At 37.5% G+C, this 16,559-nt stretch overlaps 1 protein-coding gene across 4 annotated transcripts in view; it reads right to left on the minus strand.

The window, feature by feature from the left end:
* Positions 1–825: 825 nt before the first annotated feature.
* Positions 826–16,559, minus strand: part of HEPACAM2 (HEPACAM family member 2) — a 33,848-nt gene continuing 18,114 nt past the window's right edge. For 3 of the 4 annotated variants that reach the window (XM_087434958.1, XM_087434955.1, XM_014788174.2), the window contains 6 exons: positions 14,349–14,645; positions 5,556–5,681; positions 5,443–5,467; positions 5,313–5,350; positions 3,910–3,983; positions 826–936 (listed from right to left, as the gene is read on the minus strand). In XM_087434958.1, the coding sequence (XP_087291084.1) occupies positions 826–936; positions 3,910–3,983; positions 5,313–5,350; positions 5,443–5,467; positions 5,556–5,681; positions 14,349–14,645 (671 nt within the window). Of the gene's footprint in view, positions 937–3,039; positions 3,128–3,909; positions 3,984–5,312; positions 5,351–5,442; positions 5,468–5,555; positions 5,682–14,348; positions 14,646–16,559 lie in introns of those variants that run through there. The other variant, XR_015553117.1, reaches the window with a different exon arrangement.

Here is a 16,559-nt window from a genome sequence, read left to right on the forward strand (position 1 = left end):
TTGGTATTTACCCAGAGGTGTGCATGTATTACTTTGCTGGAACTGTTTCTTTTGCCAGAGGGGAAGTTCCTGTGTGTGGTTACTGATGTTCTTTTCAAAGTCAATAAATGACAAATAAAGAAATGATGGAAGATGATTTGTGGCAGTTATGCCTGCAGGCAGCTACAGCCCACAAAAAAGGGAAGTTCATTTCATTATTTCAAAAGGCTGTAGGCTTAGTTTCTCTACGGCTGGGCAGGGAGGGCGACTCCTGAGTGTCAGCCCTGAGGTTAACTGGATAAGTAGTTCCCTGGCTTTGGCCTCAGCTCAGGTTTTATCCTCTCTGGATGTGAGAGGCCAGTCCTCACTGTGGTTCTCTTCACTGGGGAGGAGACTGCTTTGAATCTGTAAGAGGTTGGGTATTTGATGGTGACAGTGTTGTGCACATTTTGTAGGGTCTTTTTTTTCTGGTCTTGTTTGTAGTGAGAGATCGTTGGTTCTAAAACCACCATAGCCACTGGAAAATCACCCAGATAACTAAGATGGCTTGAGAACTGGATTGAAGACCCCTTTCATACCCAGACGTGGATTCATTGGGGGAAATGCTGGATTCTAGAGCTCTGCATCTAGTCCACTGGCCCAAGTGTACAGCCCCGGAAGACACTTGTGTGTTTGCCTGTTTTACTTCTTAACATTATTTTCAGGTGGGGAAGTGTGTTCAAATGTACAGAAGCTATAATTTCCTGTTTTAATATTTTTCTTCTGAGCCTTTCAATAAATTCTGGGGAAAGCAGGGGCTGAATGCCGAGCCTCTGCAAAGTAGCATCACCAAACGCAAATTCATACTTACTCTGGGTGGTCCTGCTGTTGGGCAGGGATGTGTTGAATAACTTCGTAAATTGTACTGTGCAAATCTTGCCCTGATACACCATCGGAGGCTGGAATAGACCTTGGCATCTAGAAAATGTGGCACATTAAAAGAAATTAGCAGACTGGTAAATAGTATTTCCACTATGCTGCATAGTTGAAAACAACTGGAAGTAGTGATGATTAGAGAACTGGAACTGTTTATCTTCCCTACAATGTTCATTTCCTCCTTGCTACAGTTCCCTGCACTTACCCTATAGTCTGTGCAGCAGCAAAGCTATGAGGTCAGAAGAGGAATAGCTTGACTAAGCCATCACTTTTTTTCTTCATTTAAGAAAAAAGCTGGCAGTACTGTAAAGGAAATATAATAGAGAAAGTAGCAAAAGAGAAGATATCAGGAAAGCTTAGAATCAGAGAGCATATATTATTATCTCTCATATTACATCTTGATTACCTTTTTTGATTCTATTTGCCAATGATGTGCACAAGGATTGTTGAAAAGAAAGAATAATGTACAGCCAAAAGCCCTCATCACATCGAGAGCTAGTAAAGACAGTACCGAGAAATGTAGAACACACAAAAGGAGATGTTTTTGTTTAAATGCAGTCATGGGCTCTAAAAACTAAAGGCTTGAATGAATGTGGAAAGTATTGTCGTTTATTTCTGTCTGATAAAAACTAACATATATTTTATTGAAAGTGGCATTCATATTTGATTAACTCCCATTCCTTGTATTTGATAATTTTCTTCTTCCTGTAAGCACTGCCTTCCAATTATTTAGCTCAAGTCTGGTTCCCCTCCTCATCCCAAACTCTTCTATTTTCATCAGACTCTGACCACTTTCAGTTCTTTATATTTATACAGCTCCACCTAGAGGACTCTGCCCTTGATAAATCATCTGAGGAGTTCTCTCTCTCATCCCAGTTTGACCTGCTAGGTTATACTGGAACATCTTAGCTTTATGTTTTTCTGGAAACTGCCTGTTTCCATTCCACTTGCTAAAGCTCTTATGGGCAGTCCTAGGATATGAGATTCATCCTATCATTTTTGTGTCAAGGAGATTTCGGTTTACACTTTGGACCTGAGATCAACTCCTGATTTTCTTTGGTATGGAGGTGTTCAGGAGCTATGATAAAAGAAATCTATAGGCAATAACTAACTTACTCATCTAACCTAATATTAGAGCTGTTAAAAAGTAATAAATTTGTTCATTTCATGCCATTGCGTTTTGTCCAACCCCCCAAAGAGGTGCAAAATGGACAGGGAAATGTGCAGCAAGTAGAGAGAGGAGTATTCCACCTGTACACATACCACAACAAGCTAAGAGATGAATCTGATTTTAAAAAACTCAAAAAATTAGTAACAATTTATTTCCCTTCTTAACTTCCATTTTGAGATCTTGGTTTTATTATTATTTTTCCTTTTCTTCTCAAAACGGTTGCCTTTAGGTGCTAATCTTCACACATAACTGCCATTCTGGCTTCTTCTCACACAGATCCTCCTACTCATGTTCTGGTCTTCATCCTCCTCCTTCGGTGGTTGCTGTTGATTTCTCACTTCTTCCCAAAGCACCTGGCACCACCAACGAAGAACCTCAGCTGATTCATCAGGAGTTCTCAGCTTTGAAGATGGGCAGGGCTCCAAATCAAGTTATTCTAATTATGACAAAAATAAGTGTGGCATCTGATATGTAATCAAAGCACTCATGTCTCTGCCTCAAGTGTTGAGGATTGAGTATATTGAGCAAATAGAGGTCCTCCCAATAAAATCTTACTACTAAATACTGATTAATCACAAGGCTACATTTAAAGGGTCTTACATAGATCTCACCCCTTTCTAATGAATTCTTAGGAATAGAAACCGTGTGTTGTTTTAAATGAACTCCTGACTTCAAAAATGCAATTCATGCTTATCAGCTCTTCAGTTTCCTGCTCTTCCGTTTAAAAGCCACACCGGAGAGGGGTGCTTTCTGCCATGGTGAGAAGCTGTTTGAAATAAGTGATCCACCAAATATTTATTTTTGTCCTTTTGGTCGTAGAAGTGAAGGGTGAGCCAATCTTGTCTGAGACTGAATAGGGCCCTGCAAAGCTTCTGCAGTAAAGTTCTGCCCTCCCTCTGTGACGATGTGGGCGCTGGTGCCACTGACCCACCCTCAGGAGGACGAAATCCAATCAACCCCCCTCCATTACTCACATGGCATCTGTGAAATAAGGTCTGTGGCCAGGAACTTACTGGATGAACCGTACACATTGATAGAGTCCTCTGAACAAGTGAAGTAACCAATCCCTAACGACAAATAGTTCTCCAAAAAAGAGGAAGTGAAAATGCCCAGAAGGAAGTAGTCCATTTATGGCCCCTTCCTTAGGTGAACTATCACAGGGGAATAAGGAAGTGCAGGAAAGATTGGTCCTACACAAATCTATAAAAATGTTAATGAGCTGATTAGCTCAGAGAAACATTCTGCATGTCTGTTAGACAAAACTGACTGCTTTAAAAGACCTTGTCTTTGCAGACAGAAAAAATGGCCTCAACAGTGAAAAGCTCCCCCTCTCACATCTCACGCACCTTTAGAGTGTACCTGCATACTTTGGGTTTATATGGTACCTTCAAGGGTATGCTCAGTTGTCTTTGCAATGTCCTTAAGAAATAGGAGGGGAAAATGGAGGGGAAACTGAGGAACAGAGAGAGTTCAATGAAGCGACATGCTGCAGTCATGGAAGTGATACAGAATGATTTAAACCAGGGTATCCTGATTTATTCAGTTCTCTTGACCTTCAACCTAGTTAGTTCTTTCTTCACTGAGCTTACCAGGTAAAGAATGTTTATGCATTAGTGTAACTTCCTTATTTGTGTTAGCCTTATTTATAAAGGCTGAGAAAGGTGCTTTAGCTCCCCAGATCCGGCAACGTCCTTCACTATAGAGTGAGTAAACACTGCTGAGGGTGATGCAGCTATTTGACCACAAATAGTGCTCTTAAGCCCAAGTGCTTAAGGGAATGCTGCTTACACCTCTGGTGAAGCAGAATTCTACTTCTTGGCTAATCAGCCACTAGGAAAACCAACCCTGGGAACACCAGAAGCATCTGGAAAAGCAACAAATTCATATATTCCGAAGTCATCCAGAGCATCTTCATGGCCTGAAATGGAAAACAAATATTACTTACAAACCAAATGCCTGCAATTGCCATTGTTTTTTTTTTTAAACCTTTGTAAAACTTATGTTTTTTGTTTGCTTCAAGTGGTATGTGTATAAAACTAATTTAACATTTTCTAATCCCCTATAGTCATATTGTCACTAAGCAGTGTTGGAAATCACTCTTTCTGAAGCTGAGAATTGAAACTGAATTGGACCAATTATTATCAAAGCCTGATGTGGGAACAGTGTGTTAAATAAACACATCAAATAAACACATGTGGGTAGGCTTGTCCTTTGTAACTCTCAGTTACCAGAGGATTATGGACATCAAGGCTTCAGCCTGGCGGTCATAGCAGCTCTAAATCCACCCATAATATCTACTGCACCCTGCTTGATCTAACAGAGACCACCACGACTAATAAGAATAAATAAATAACTATAGCTGCCCATACATACAAAATATAAAACAATACGATGGCAATATCACCTAAACTATCATCTGTAAAATGATGGGAGTGGGGTGGTTGGGAGGAACCAAATGGTCTCTGGGGCTGGACTCTGTCATTCTGTTATTGGCGAGAAAAGACTAGATAAGAGGAAGCATCCAGGCATCCTACTAGGCACTCCACCTACATCATTGTATTTAATTCTCGTAGCAACCCTGGCGGGGAGCTATTATTTCTATTAAATAGATGAGGAAATTGAGGTCAGGAAAAATAATGAATTTTCCCGAGGTAACACTTGGGGAAAGTGGCATATATGGGGCTGAAACCCAGCTCTGTGTGACTCTGAGGCCTGAGCAAAACCCCACAGTTAACTTATAACAACTCAGTGGGAGTCAGTAGTGATGGCAATGAGGGGCATGCTGGGGACAAAGAAGTGGCAAACCTGTCAAACCTCCCTTTCCTCTTCGCCCTGGGATGGAGCTGCCAGCACTGTGTCTGCCTTAGGAATTCACAAAGTGGGAGAACCCTGGGCATTTTCAAAATAATAACAGGGTCAATGGAATAGAATTCAGCAGAACCCAGTGACAGTGGGCAAGTGACTTAATCTCTCTGAGCCTTAGTTCTCTTTCCTGTAAAATGGAGTTAAAAGTGCCTTTCAGGCTTATCTTACAGACTTATGTGACTTAAATAAAATAAAACCAATACAAGGGATGGCACTTTGTAAAGGGAAGGACTATTAAAACGTAAGAGATTGTTAGCATTATATCAATATTAGCTTATGTGGTCTATTATATCAACAGTACATTCGATATAATAATTAACATCAACAATATTAGTTAATATACATTAAGATTGATAATAGCCCCTTTCAGCCTGGCCACTACCTGAGAATGTTGGAGCTTTCCTGTATTCCATTTCTGGCCTGAAAAGACAAATTGGCATTACTGTAAGTCTTAATAATTAAGGAAAAAGCATTCAAGAAAAAAATCATCTTCATAGAAACATATGCATTACCTGCCTTCTAGCTTCTGTCTTATAACTAAAACCAAGAGAGAAAAAACACAGTAAGACACTTTCTAGTACATACATAAAACCATTAAAATTTTTTTTTTCAAATTTTAATCTACCTTTGTAGGGTTGATATTTTTTCCATAGGAGGAGAAGACACATGGAAATAATCAAGAAGAGTGATATTCCAGTTATACTTGCTAAAGGAGACAATGATTTCCCTTTTTGTGAAAGCTTCTCCAATCCTAAATAAAAAGACAAATATATTTTTAATATTTTTATTAAAGATCAATAATGAATTACTATGTAGTTTGACTTGTTTACACGTTATCTTAAATGAGACACTATTGCAAATATATATATACATATACACAAACATATATATAAATATGTATATCTGCATAAATATACATATGTATATCTGCATAAATATATACCTACATAAATATACATAGGTATATATACATAAATGTATATAAATACATATACATAAATACACAAACATAAATATGTGTGTTTATGTATATGTACATATATAGAGAGAAAGAGAGAGAGAGAATGAATGAGAAAGATCAAATGGAAGGAATGTACTTATTGTAGAACATACACTAAACTCTCTGAGGATATTGTGATTGGAAATGTGGTGAGCTGTTCAGGGTAACACCGATATGTTGTACCAGATGTAGCAAATAGTTTGTGTCATACCTTTCAATAGTGTTCACCACCATTTAACTTAGATCTGTTTGATCTCATTGCATAAAACATCCCCAGATGCTAGGTTGTTCTTTCCTTCCATCTCACTCTTTTAGCATAATTCAGGTATGTGAATTTTCTGGGGAGTTGGTATGTGATTAAAGGTGCTAAAGGTGTTTATTTCAAATACACTTAGCTAATTTTGGACCAATAAAGAAATTTTAATCCTTAAAATAGAATGTGTGTGTGATTTTCAGTAAAATATTTCAAGTCCCACCTTGTGACTAAAATTCACTTTGTTTTGCAAGTCATTCCCTTTATTGGTATTACTATATAAAATATCATGCTAACATCTGCTGAGCGCTTACAATATGTCAGGCTCTGTTCTAAGACTGCATGATACATATAAACCCACTGAACGTTCACAACAATTTTATTAGGGAATTATTATTATTATTATTATCCTTTGTTATAGATGAGGAAGCTGAGGATTGCCATAGGAGACTCAGGTAATAAGTGGCAGAGTCCAGACGGGACCCCAGGCTCCTGACACTTTGTGCTGCCTCCCTTGAATGTTATTTTAACACCACTTATTAACCACGGCATGTTAATACCAGTCCCAGCCTATAATATGTCTAGTCAGAGAGTTAATCTATAAAGTGGGAAGTAGTTGTGACTTCCACCAAACGCGAGTAACAGATGTCTTCCATAAATCATGTGAATCAGCTATCGATGCGGAAATGCATCATGGCAGTTGCCTGTCTCCGCCCAGCTTAGCGTGGGAGTGAAAGCCCCGGATGTCACTTCTGTTCCGCAGCGGTGGAGGACAACCTGGAGAACCTGGGCGCGGTGAAGAACATGGTGACCACTCAGCTCTGCAGTAAATACCCAGCCTGCACCATGTCGTAAAGCCTCTGCCGTAAAGCCTCTGCTGAGGTCTCCAGCAGCCAAGACAAGGGAAACCTGCTTTCACCATAGACCTACAGTACCTTCTCTTGGCTTTTCTGTCTAAAACGCTTAGATTTTTTTAATCTTCCCACAGTCTTTTCTTAATGCAGTGCAGATCATATATGCCCACCCCAGTTAAAAAGTTATGGAAATCATGTTATCTCTTCTAATTTTCCCCTATAACGCTGTTCACATATTCCCCTTAAGTCCTCAAGAGTTAAGCAAGGTTGTCTTTCATTGTCAAAAATCTTTACCATTTGTGATGAGAAGTTTAGAAATTTCTGATGTGCATTCAGAGAACTGTGCTCTTAAAATGTTCATTCTATGAGATTACAATACCTGTGTAATATTTATTGTCTTTAAATAGATTTTAAATTAAACTCACGTAAAGTTTGGATGGAAGAAATAAATTCAAAGTGCTATGAAATGAACTAGAGTTGCAATTTATTGGTTCTAGATCCAGACTAGAACATTAAAAAACTGATTACAAAGATTATTTTTCCTCCTTTTCTCTCTGTTAATTTGTAGAATGATTTACATCCTCCTCCTGTTAGAAAGCTGACCTTTTAGTTTGGAACTGCTTTAGCACTTGGGTGATCTCGTGGTGAGGTCTTAGCCTTTCTTCAGATATTATGCTCCTATTTCACAGGTTTGTTCTCTCTAGAGAGCTGGGCAACTCTGGGTGAGCCACTTGGCTTTGTGGGTCTGGATTTTCACATTAGTAAAATGAGGAGGTTTGAGTGATTGGCCTTTAAATTCTCTTGTTGCTCTGATATGATATGATTTGGGGCAGCCAGAGAGTTTTACATGAAGTTTATTATGTAAATAGGACACTATATCCAGTGGCATGCTAGTAACTGAATCTCAAAAAAATTGTATGCACATACATACATACAAAAGTTATAAATTTTACTGATATAAAGGATATGTAGCACATAATTCTGAAATAATAATAAATCTGCAACATTATTTATTGTTAATTCCGTAAAAAATTAATTGATTCTCATGAGATGCTTTTGTTGAGCATAATGTATGAGCATTATGTGTATATAAAACCAAATGTAAATGTGTTTCCCATTTATTTGATATAGAGGTATCATATCAGTAATAATGAATAAAAAAGAAATTAAAGCACCATTTACAGGTACAGATAAAGAAATGTCTCAGAGAAACTAAATTATTTGCCACAGTCAGTTAAGTTCTAGAACTGAGACTGGAACACAGGTTTTTTTCTGACTGCAAGTTCAATTTTTTCCTGTTAATCCGTGGATGAAGAATGGTTTTTGCAATTGGCAGGTAGGCTCCTATACATTCAGTTTTTTCTCTAACCTTTTCTAACACCAGACTTGATGTGCTTCAACTCTCTCATTTCTTGATAGCCAAACTGCCTTCAGTAACTCCTGATCTCTCAAAAAAGTATTCAATGCTAATTTACTCTAGTCAAGTTTCTGTAATACACTTTATCATGAGAAAAACTGCAGAAAAACATTTTAGTATAGTCTCGGCTTTTATTTTCTCTCTTAAACTTGAAAATATGCTAATAATTATTATTTCAGAGTACTTATTCTAATGGTGAAATTACACTCCAGCATACATCAGCTCTGTGTACTTCCACGATTCTGAAGCCTGGTAGTAGGTTTAACACGCAATGAATGGATGTCGTACACTAGATAAGACACATATCCTCCCCTCGCCTTCATTTCTAACTTTTTGTCCCCTTTGATGTGTATTTCCTAAAATGACCAAATTTGCACATTCTGCCCTACAGAGAATCCCATCATTCCTTTTACCATTACTTCCTCATTTCTTTAGACTTCTTCCTTATCGCCCTCTTGCCTCTCTTCCCCTTGGCCTCTGTTTGCCCTACATCAGAGAACCACTCTGTAGTGACCAGCATGTCAGCCCGAAACCTTGGCTATGGCAAAGGCCAGGTCTCTTTCCCTGGAGATGGGGAATAGGGGTAGTCCTTTCCTCAGAACAAATGATCTTTCTTGTTAGGCTCTCTTCTCTAGAGCATCCTGGCTCTCTTCTCTCAACACTTCTTCTCTATCCCAGAACACACAAGAATTACCAGGTCCAGCATCTGAAATTTGCTCCCTTTCTCAAAATAAAAAGTGCCAAATATGTCAAGGATCAAATCATAGTCACTGTAGTCTCAGCTCTAGGCATTGTGTTTAGGAAGATGGACTTCCAGAACCACAACTTGTAAATAAGACAGCAGGGAAATTCAGACCCAATTGCCACAGAGAATAGAAAGGAATCCCAAATGCAGTTCTGGACACTTGCAGGAGCCCCAATCTTTCTCCTTTCAGAGAGTTTTCTCGTACATAGCATGCCATTCACCCCATTATTTAAACATGATTGACTCATTTACCAAAGCCCTAGTGCAAATGCTATTTGCCCCCTCCTTAGGCAAACAAATAAAAAGAAATAACATATTAAGTGCAAATACGGGCAAGAGGTGTGGTATCCATGGTATCGCAACCCTGCTGTTTGAGAAACTGCACCCCAAACAGGACAGCCATATGCTACCACTCAGCGTGTCTATTTGTAGATCAGAATGGAGTTCTGACATCTCTCTCATCCAATCCGTTTGCTGATTATGGCAGCTGATTCACGTCCCTACGGAGATGAAGGTGCCATATTGAGGGGAGTGTTATTTCCACACTCCATCATGGCCCCACCTGACAGACACAGTTATTCTGTGCTAGGTGCTCATGGGGATGTCACCTAAGGTCTCAGGGTCTGGATGTCAGGGCTGTAGTTCTATCTCAGTCGTTTTCTCCAGTGGCCCAAAATGAATCACATCTCCTGGAGATCTTAAGCTGAGAAATCTCTAGGTAGGGAGAAGATATTAGTAAATTCATTTTCCTGCCTTGGGTCATTTTCCTATTCTCTAGCTTTATGAAAAGATGTGAAATAGAAATAAATATAACAAACGATAGATTTCTCAGGATTACATACAAATTAAAAGCATTTCTATTATGGCTAAATCTAAAATTATGACTATGTGGCCCTTGGGAACTCTAATAATTTATATATTTGAATGTCTTCATTAAATGTGAATACTTGAATTCTGAGCATAAATATTTTCATGTGCATGGCACAATAGTGATTTAGACCCTGCTAAAATTTTAAAGTAGGGACACCTGCATTCAAGGAAGTCCTTAATTAAGGTAGTAAAATTATCGATTTTTCAAAATACAAATGCTAATTTATTATTTTAATTACTATTCTTTCCTTGAAAGTTATATTATAGATATTATCTTTAGTTACAGATATTTCATAATTTCTCATTAATATGCAAGTATACATGTATCATGAACAAACCAGAGTATCTTTTTGTATAAGCATAAAATTAGCTAAGGGGATGAGAAAATGCACACTATCCTGTATATGTGACATGTCTTTTAGAAAGAACATAGTCTTACTGATATTCTCAGTCAAGAGTGTCTAGGGCCGGCCCTGTGGCTTGGTGGTTAAGTGCGCGCGCTGCGATGCTGGCGGCCCGGGTTCGGATCCCGGGTGCGCATCGAGGCACCACTTCTCCGTTCATCCTGAGGCCGAGTCCCACATACAGCAACTAGAAGGATGTGCAGCTACGACACACAGCTACCCGCTGGGGCTTTGGGGGGAAAAGATAAAATAAATAAAATCTTAAAAAAAAAAAAAAAAAAAAAAAGAATGTACTTAATACTTTAAAAAAAAAAAAAAAAAGAAGAAAAAGAGTGTCTAGAGAGACAGTTTATATAGTGGTTAAAAACAAGTGCTTTGAATTCAGATATTATTTTATCTAGCTGTATGACCTTGCCCATTACCCTGTTCTCTTCAGGATATCTCCACTGAGATACAGAAATGTCAATTAATACCTCAAATTAGATGTGAATCATAGCCCACAGAGGTGAAAGGCACCATCTGGTCTAGTCTTACACAGGCAGGAAAACAGAGCTAATTGTCACATTCTCCAGCCTTCCTCTCTCTGACTGAAAGTTCCTAATAAACCTTTAGAGTATTTCCTGATTTTCTTCCTTTCTTTCCATATTTGTGACCTTGGAGTCATCTTTGACTCCTTTTTCCTTTGCCCTCCACATCTTATTCTTGAGACATTTTGGTTGGTCACATTCTTTGCCTCATTAAAAACAAAGAGATTCATCTATTTCTTACAACTTGACTCTGGTTACACCAAACACACCTTGGTTCTCAAAATATTTCAAAGGCAAGTACCTAATCCCTCTAAATTATTTCAAATTCTCCATGGATCTCAATATAGATTGCTCATTGGTGTGGACGGCCAGTAAGTGTTCAATTGATAGTGACAAAGTGATGTTCATTTGTTCACTGTAGGTTGGTGTGTACTTAATCTGCATTTCAAAGATTCACTCATTTGGAAAACAAAAAAAATCAAATGCTTAACAAAACACATCAATAGTACTCATTTTCTTTCCCATTTTGCTGCTGTTTGAGTTCAAGTTCTATGGACATTCAGGGGTTGGAAAATAGCTCTAAAAACAACAGGGGTCACTAATGTTGACAACCCTGCATCCTTCTGAAAAATAAGCACCTGCTCTTCTTATTTACTGTAATAACAAATGCCTGGTCTTTGTACAGGTCAAACAGGTTTTTTAGATTTTGCAAAAGGCAATCATTTGACATTAAGACTGTAGCTGTCTTTGGACCTTGGTAATAAGATCTTAATCAAATATTAGGGGCTTCTGATATGAAAATACCTTGGCTAAATATTAATGGAGAAAGCTTAGGCAGTGAGAAAGGCTTCACTGCAGTATATATCTACATATTATAGCCATGTTTTCACTTGCAATGAGCATTAGGAACAAGTCCAAGATGATATCCAGATTGCTAGTGAACTATTTTGTATGCTTAATTATGGTTTGCTTTAAAGTTATGTTTTGATTAGCCACTGAGGTGAAAAGCTGGTTAAGCCTATTAAAAATTTAGTGAAATAAAAAGCAAAGGATATACTTTAGCTGTTTACATGCCTGCCATTCATATTAGGTTGTGAGCCTCCTGTTAGCAGGAATTATATATTTCAAATGGCATTCTTAGTGCCTTCCCCAGTATTTGGCCCATGATTAGTGCTAGATAACGAATGAATGGGTGCCTGATTTAAATCATCCTAAACACATACATGTTATTGGGATCTCCAAGAGAAACATATTATTATCTACTGCCCAAATGAAGCATAATTCAGGTGAAAATTCTAGAGCTGCATCGTCCAATATGGTAGTCTAGATACAGGTGGCTATTTACACTTAAATTAAAATTAATAAAGATGAAATAACATCAAAACTTCAGTTGCATAGCCATATTTTAAGTGTTCAAAAGCCAAATGAGGCTAGTGGCTACCATATTGGATACTGTAGATATCTAACATTTCTTTCATTGCAGAAAGTTCTATTTGATAGTGCTCTTCTCAAGAGGGTGGTATTTTCTTCACATAAAAAAACCAAAACCCCACCATATACATTCCAACATATTCAGATGATTTTGCAAATATAAATACCCTCAATTTTAAGGAATCTTGGGAGGAATCTATTCGGTATATATTTCTTCATCAATCTAGTTTGTGATAGTCTTATAATTCCTGATGGCTCTTTAAGAGCTTTTTAATATATTCAAAAGGCTATGGAAGAAAAAAAACACCTTAAACAAGTGGTTGTCATACCTGTGCTTGCTAAATATTCAGACTCCTAGATCCTACCTGTGAGATCCTGATCCAATAGGTCTGTGGTGTCTTAATGAAAATACATTATTATGCTTCTCTAGGTGGTTTTGATGCAAGGTCCAAGGACCATATACTGAAAAATCTAGCCTAAGAATTGCAAGAATTATATTCTTGCTTTATTTATTCAACCAAATGTATTGACTCTCTCTATGTTATGAACTCTATTCTATGCATCAGGGCTATAAGCACAGAAAAAGAGAAGACATCAATGGAGAAGGTATTAATGGATAGTACCTTTTGCAAACTTGTTCTTCCACCAATCATAGGTACCCTAAAAACCACTTCCTGTCCAAACCTGCCCCCAGGTTTTCCCCAAGTGGAATCTGGCTTGTCTTTTTCTGTTTGCAAAAGTGAGTCCAAAAAGGACTCGATAGTAACAGTAGAAGTAGTAGTAGTAGAGGAAGAAGCAGAAGAAGAAAGAAGTGGAGGAGGAGGAGTAGGTAGAAGAGGAGGAGGAGAGGAGGAAGGAGAGAGAGAGAAGGAGGGAGAAGAAAAGAAAGAAGAAGGAAGGAGAGAAGAGAATGGGCCAGAGAGATAGGAAGGAAAGAGAATGGACAAACTCAGTGACTGGATGTGGGGCAGGCAATAAGCAAGAGGAAAGAGTCTGGGATGGCATTTAGCTTTATGGCTCAGGTTGGTAGATAGCAGGGCCATTCACTGAAACAGGGACTACAGAAAGAATAGCAATTTGGGGGTAAAGAAGATGGTTCAGTTCTGATAGGTTGGACTGTATGCTGCCTCTAGTAACTGTACTTCAAAGTGGAGACATCCATAGGGAAACTGGGTATACAGTTGAGAGCTTTAAAAATACAGATTTGGGATGCACCAGTGTTGCATGAAACCATGGGAGTGAATGAAATCATACAGGAGAATGAAATTATACTGTAGAGAGAGAAGAGAAGGCTAGAAGGTTGGTAATTTGGTGGACATAAATATTTTAGGCAGTGTGATTCTTAACCTTTTGTGGATCGATGACCTTTCTGAAAAAGCAGATGATTTCTAGAGAATGTCAGATTTTGCAAACTTATAAAATTTTGTAGTTTCCAAGGTGTTGAGACCCCTGTTGAGAACTTCCACAGATTTCAGGTCTTCAAATGATGAAAGAGGACGGGAAGCCCATGAAGGACAGTGAGAAGGGGAGTCAAACAGATAGTAGGAAAACCAGATTTCCAACTCATGGAGATTTATTCATCTGACCTAATACAACAGTAGATATAAACCTTTTAAATGAGTATCCTACTTCTCTTATATTTCTGTTTGTAAAATTGGGAAAGCAAGAATGCATATTTAGAAGTAATTTATTGAATTATCTTTTTCTTCAATTGAATTCCCCCTCCATTCCATTTTGGGTTTTCTTTCTTTGACTCATAGAAGCCATGGCTTAGTTAACTCAGGAAATGGAGTTTCTTAGAGTGTATCAACAATTTCATAATGATTTTCTCTTCCACATAGGTATAAAATAAGGGAAGAGCAAGGCCAGCATGCATTTGTGTTTCATTGGGATCCCTGCCTTTTATGTCACACTTACCTACAGAAGTGATGATGACTGTAAAACGAGTTTCATCTTGCCTTCCAGTTACGTTGTTGTAAGCACAGCATACATAGTCAGTTGTCTTCTGGGCTACTTTCTCAGATGTAACTTCTAAGCGAGGCCCGTGCTTAATGACATATGTGGTATTGTCAGTTCTCCTGATCCAGGAGTAGGTGTTGGGAGGATAAGAATCAGCAGAACAATCAAACAAGATGGCTTCTCCAATGTCAACAGTAAACACTTCCCCTACTTTTAGCCCTTTATCAGAATTAACTCGAAGTCCATAAGGTCCATCTGTGTCAATTGAAAAAAGAAATAAAGGGGTAACATAAATGATCACAACATAGTTTTTGAGTTTAGGAGAGCGTAGCAGCATTTTACTTGCTATGAAAGTCTTCGTGTTACGCTTGGGCAAACAGGTCCTCATTTAGACTCTCAATAAATGATAAGGACCTAAAATGTTTTATTCTGACATCCATGGAAATAGAAATTATTTGAGGTGTGATTGAACTTATTTGAAATAGTGAAAGCCTTTAAACTTAGTGTATAACTTTACAGACACTGTCATCATAATTGTGATGCTAAGCTTTTGAGTATGTATTGATAAATCTGCAATATTATTAGACAAATTCCATCTTTCTGAAATTGTAATTGCACTTGAAATCATTTTTAAAATAGATTATGACCACTATTTTCTCTTTGACAACCATACTTTGAGTTTTATCCGGTTTTTTTTTTCTCAGTGCTAGGATAGGTCATGCAAATGTTTATAAAGTACATAGTTTCACATGGAACACAAATCTGTACAAATAGATATAGGAGTATTCCATATTTTCATGACATTTTAACAATTAAAGAATTTTAAAAATCCTCCCTGCAAGCTAAGCTTAGAATTCCATTTGGAAAAAATACATCTTCATTATCATTAACAAATATTCATTACTCATCAATAAACTACTTAATCATGGATATGCCATGTTGTTTTTCCTCATACTGCAACATTCTTGCAGCATTTTGCTATTTCTATGGCACCAGATTGCCTGCAGATGAAGACACATTTCTCATTGCTTTCTTCCGAGAATAAATAAATAAATTAAAAAAATATTTCCTAGCTAGATAGGTTTTTCTCATTCAGTCTAAATCCTGTCTAAATCCAGTCTAAATATTCTAAAAACTTTAAGGTTTAGGCATGATTGTGCTCATTTTCCAGCTGATTATACCCAACTTTTATCAGATATTTGCCATCTGAAGGCACTTTAAGTACTCACACAGACAATCACATTTAATCTTTAAAGTAACCACATGAGGTAGATATTATTATTCCCAACACAATACGAAAGAAGAGATATTTAAAAAGTTAATTTTCCCATGGTCACATAGCTATTAAATAGCAGAGCTGAAACTGTAAAATATATACATTTAATCATTCATATAACCTCTCTAAGAAAAAAGGAAGTGGTATAACTTTATATATCAGAATAGCTTCTTGTTGTCTAACTATATTACTAATTTTACAACAAATCATTGTCTAATTATGTATTAATTCTGTACTCAGTCAATCAAGTAATCAATCAACAGATACTTGTTTGAGAGATACTGTTAGATGATATATTTGATATACGAGAAATAAAAAATGTGTTAAGACACAGTTCCTACTCTCAAGGAATTTATAAACTGGATAAGGCCATGGATGGCTTGCTCAGTAATAACCTGATCTCAAACATTTTGATTTCAAAAAAGGACCAACCATTCATCTTTCATTATGTGGGTAAATATAATTTCATGACCAGACAGTAGGATAACTAGGTTAAATCTTGATTTTGTCAATTAGTAGTTAAGTGTTCTTCAGAAGTCATGTAAACTTTTTGGGTCTCACTTTCCTCACCTTTACAATATAAATGTTTGACTGATTGCCAAAGTTCTTTTTACCTTTGACAACCATGATTCATGCTATGCTAAAGCAATTTTGGATACTAGCTAGCCAACCTCAAATTTGCTGATTCCGAGTGGTTCTCTATTGTGTCCAATTTTCTGACCAATCTACCATTGGGGAAACAAATTTCTTAAGATATAAAAGAAACTTAAGATGCAAAACAATAAATTATATTTAGCTAGGGAGCATATAGCCAGCCTTGGTGGTCTGGTGGTTCAGGCTCGGCTCTCTCACCACCGTGACCTGGGTTCATTTCCTGGTCAGGGAACCAGACC

The sequence above is a fragment of the Ceratotherium simum genome, chromosome 1, assembly GCF_057802395.1.
Source record: "Ceratotherium simum simum isolate JZ-2026a chromosome 1, ASM5780239v1, whole genome shotgun sequence".
Lineage (NCBI taxonomy): Eukaryota > Metazoa > Chordata > Mammalia > Perissodactyla > Rhinocerotidae > Ceratotherium > Ceratotherium simum.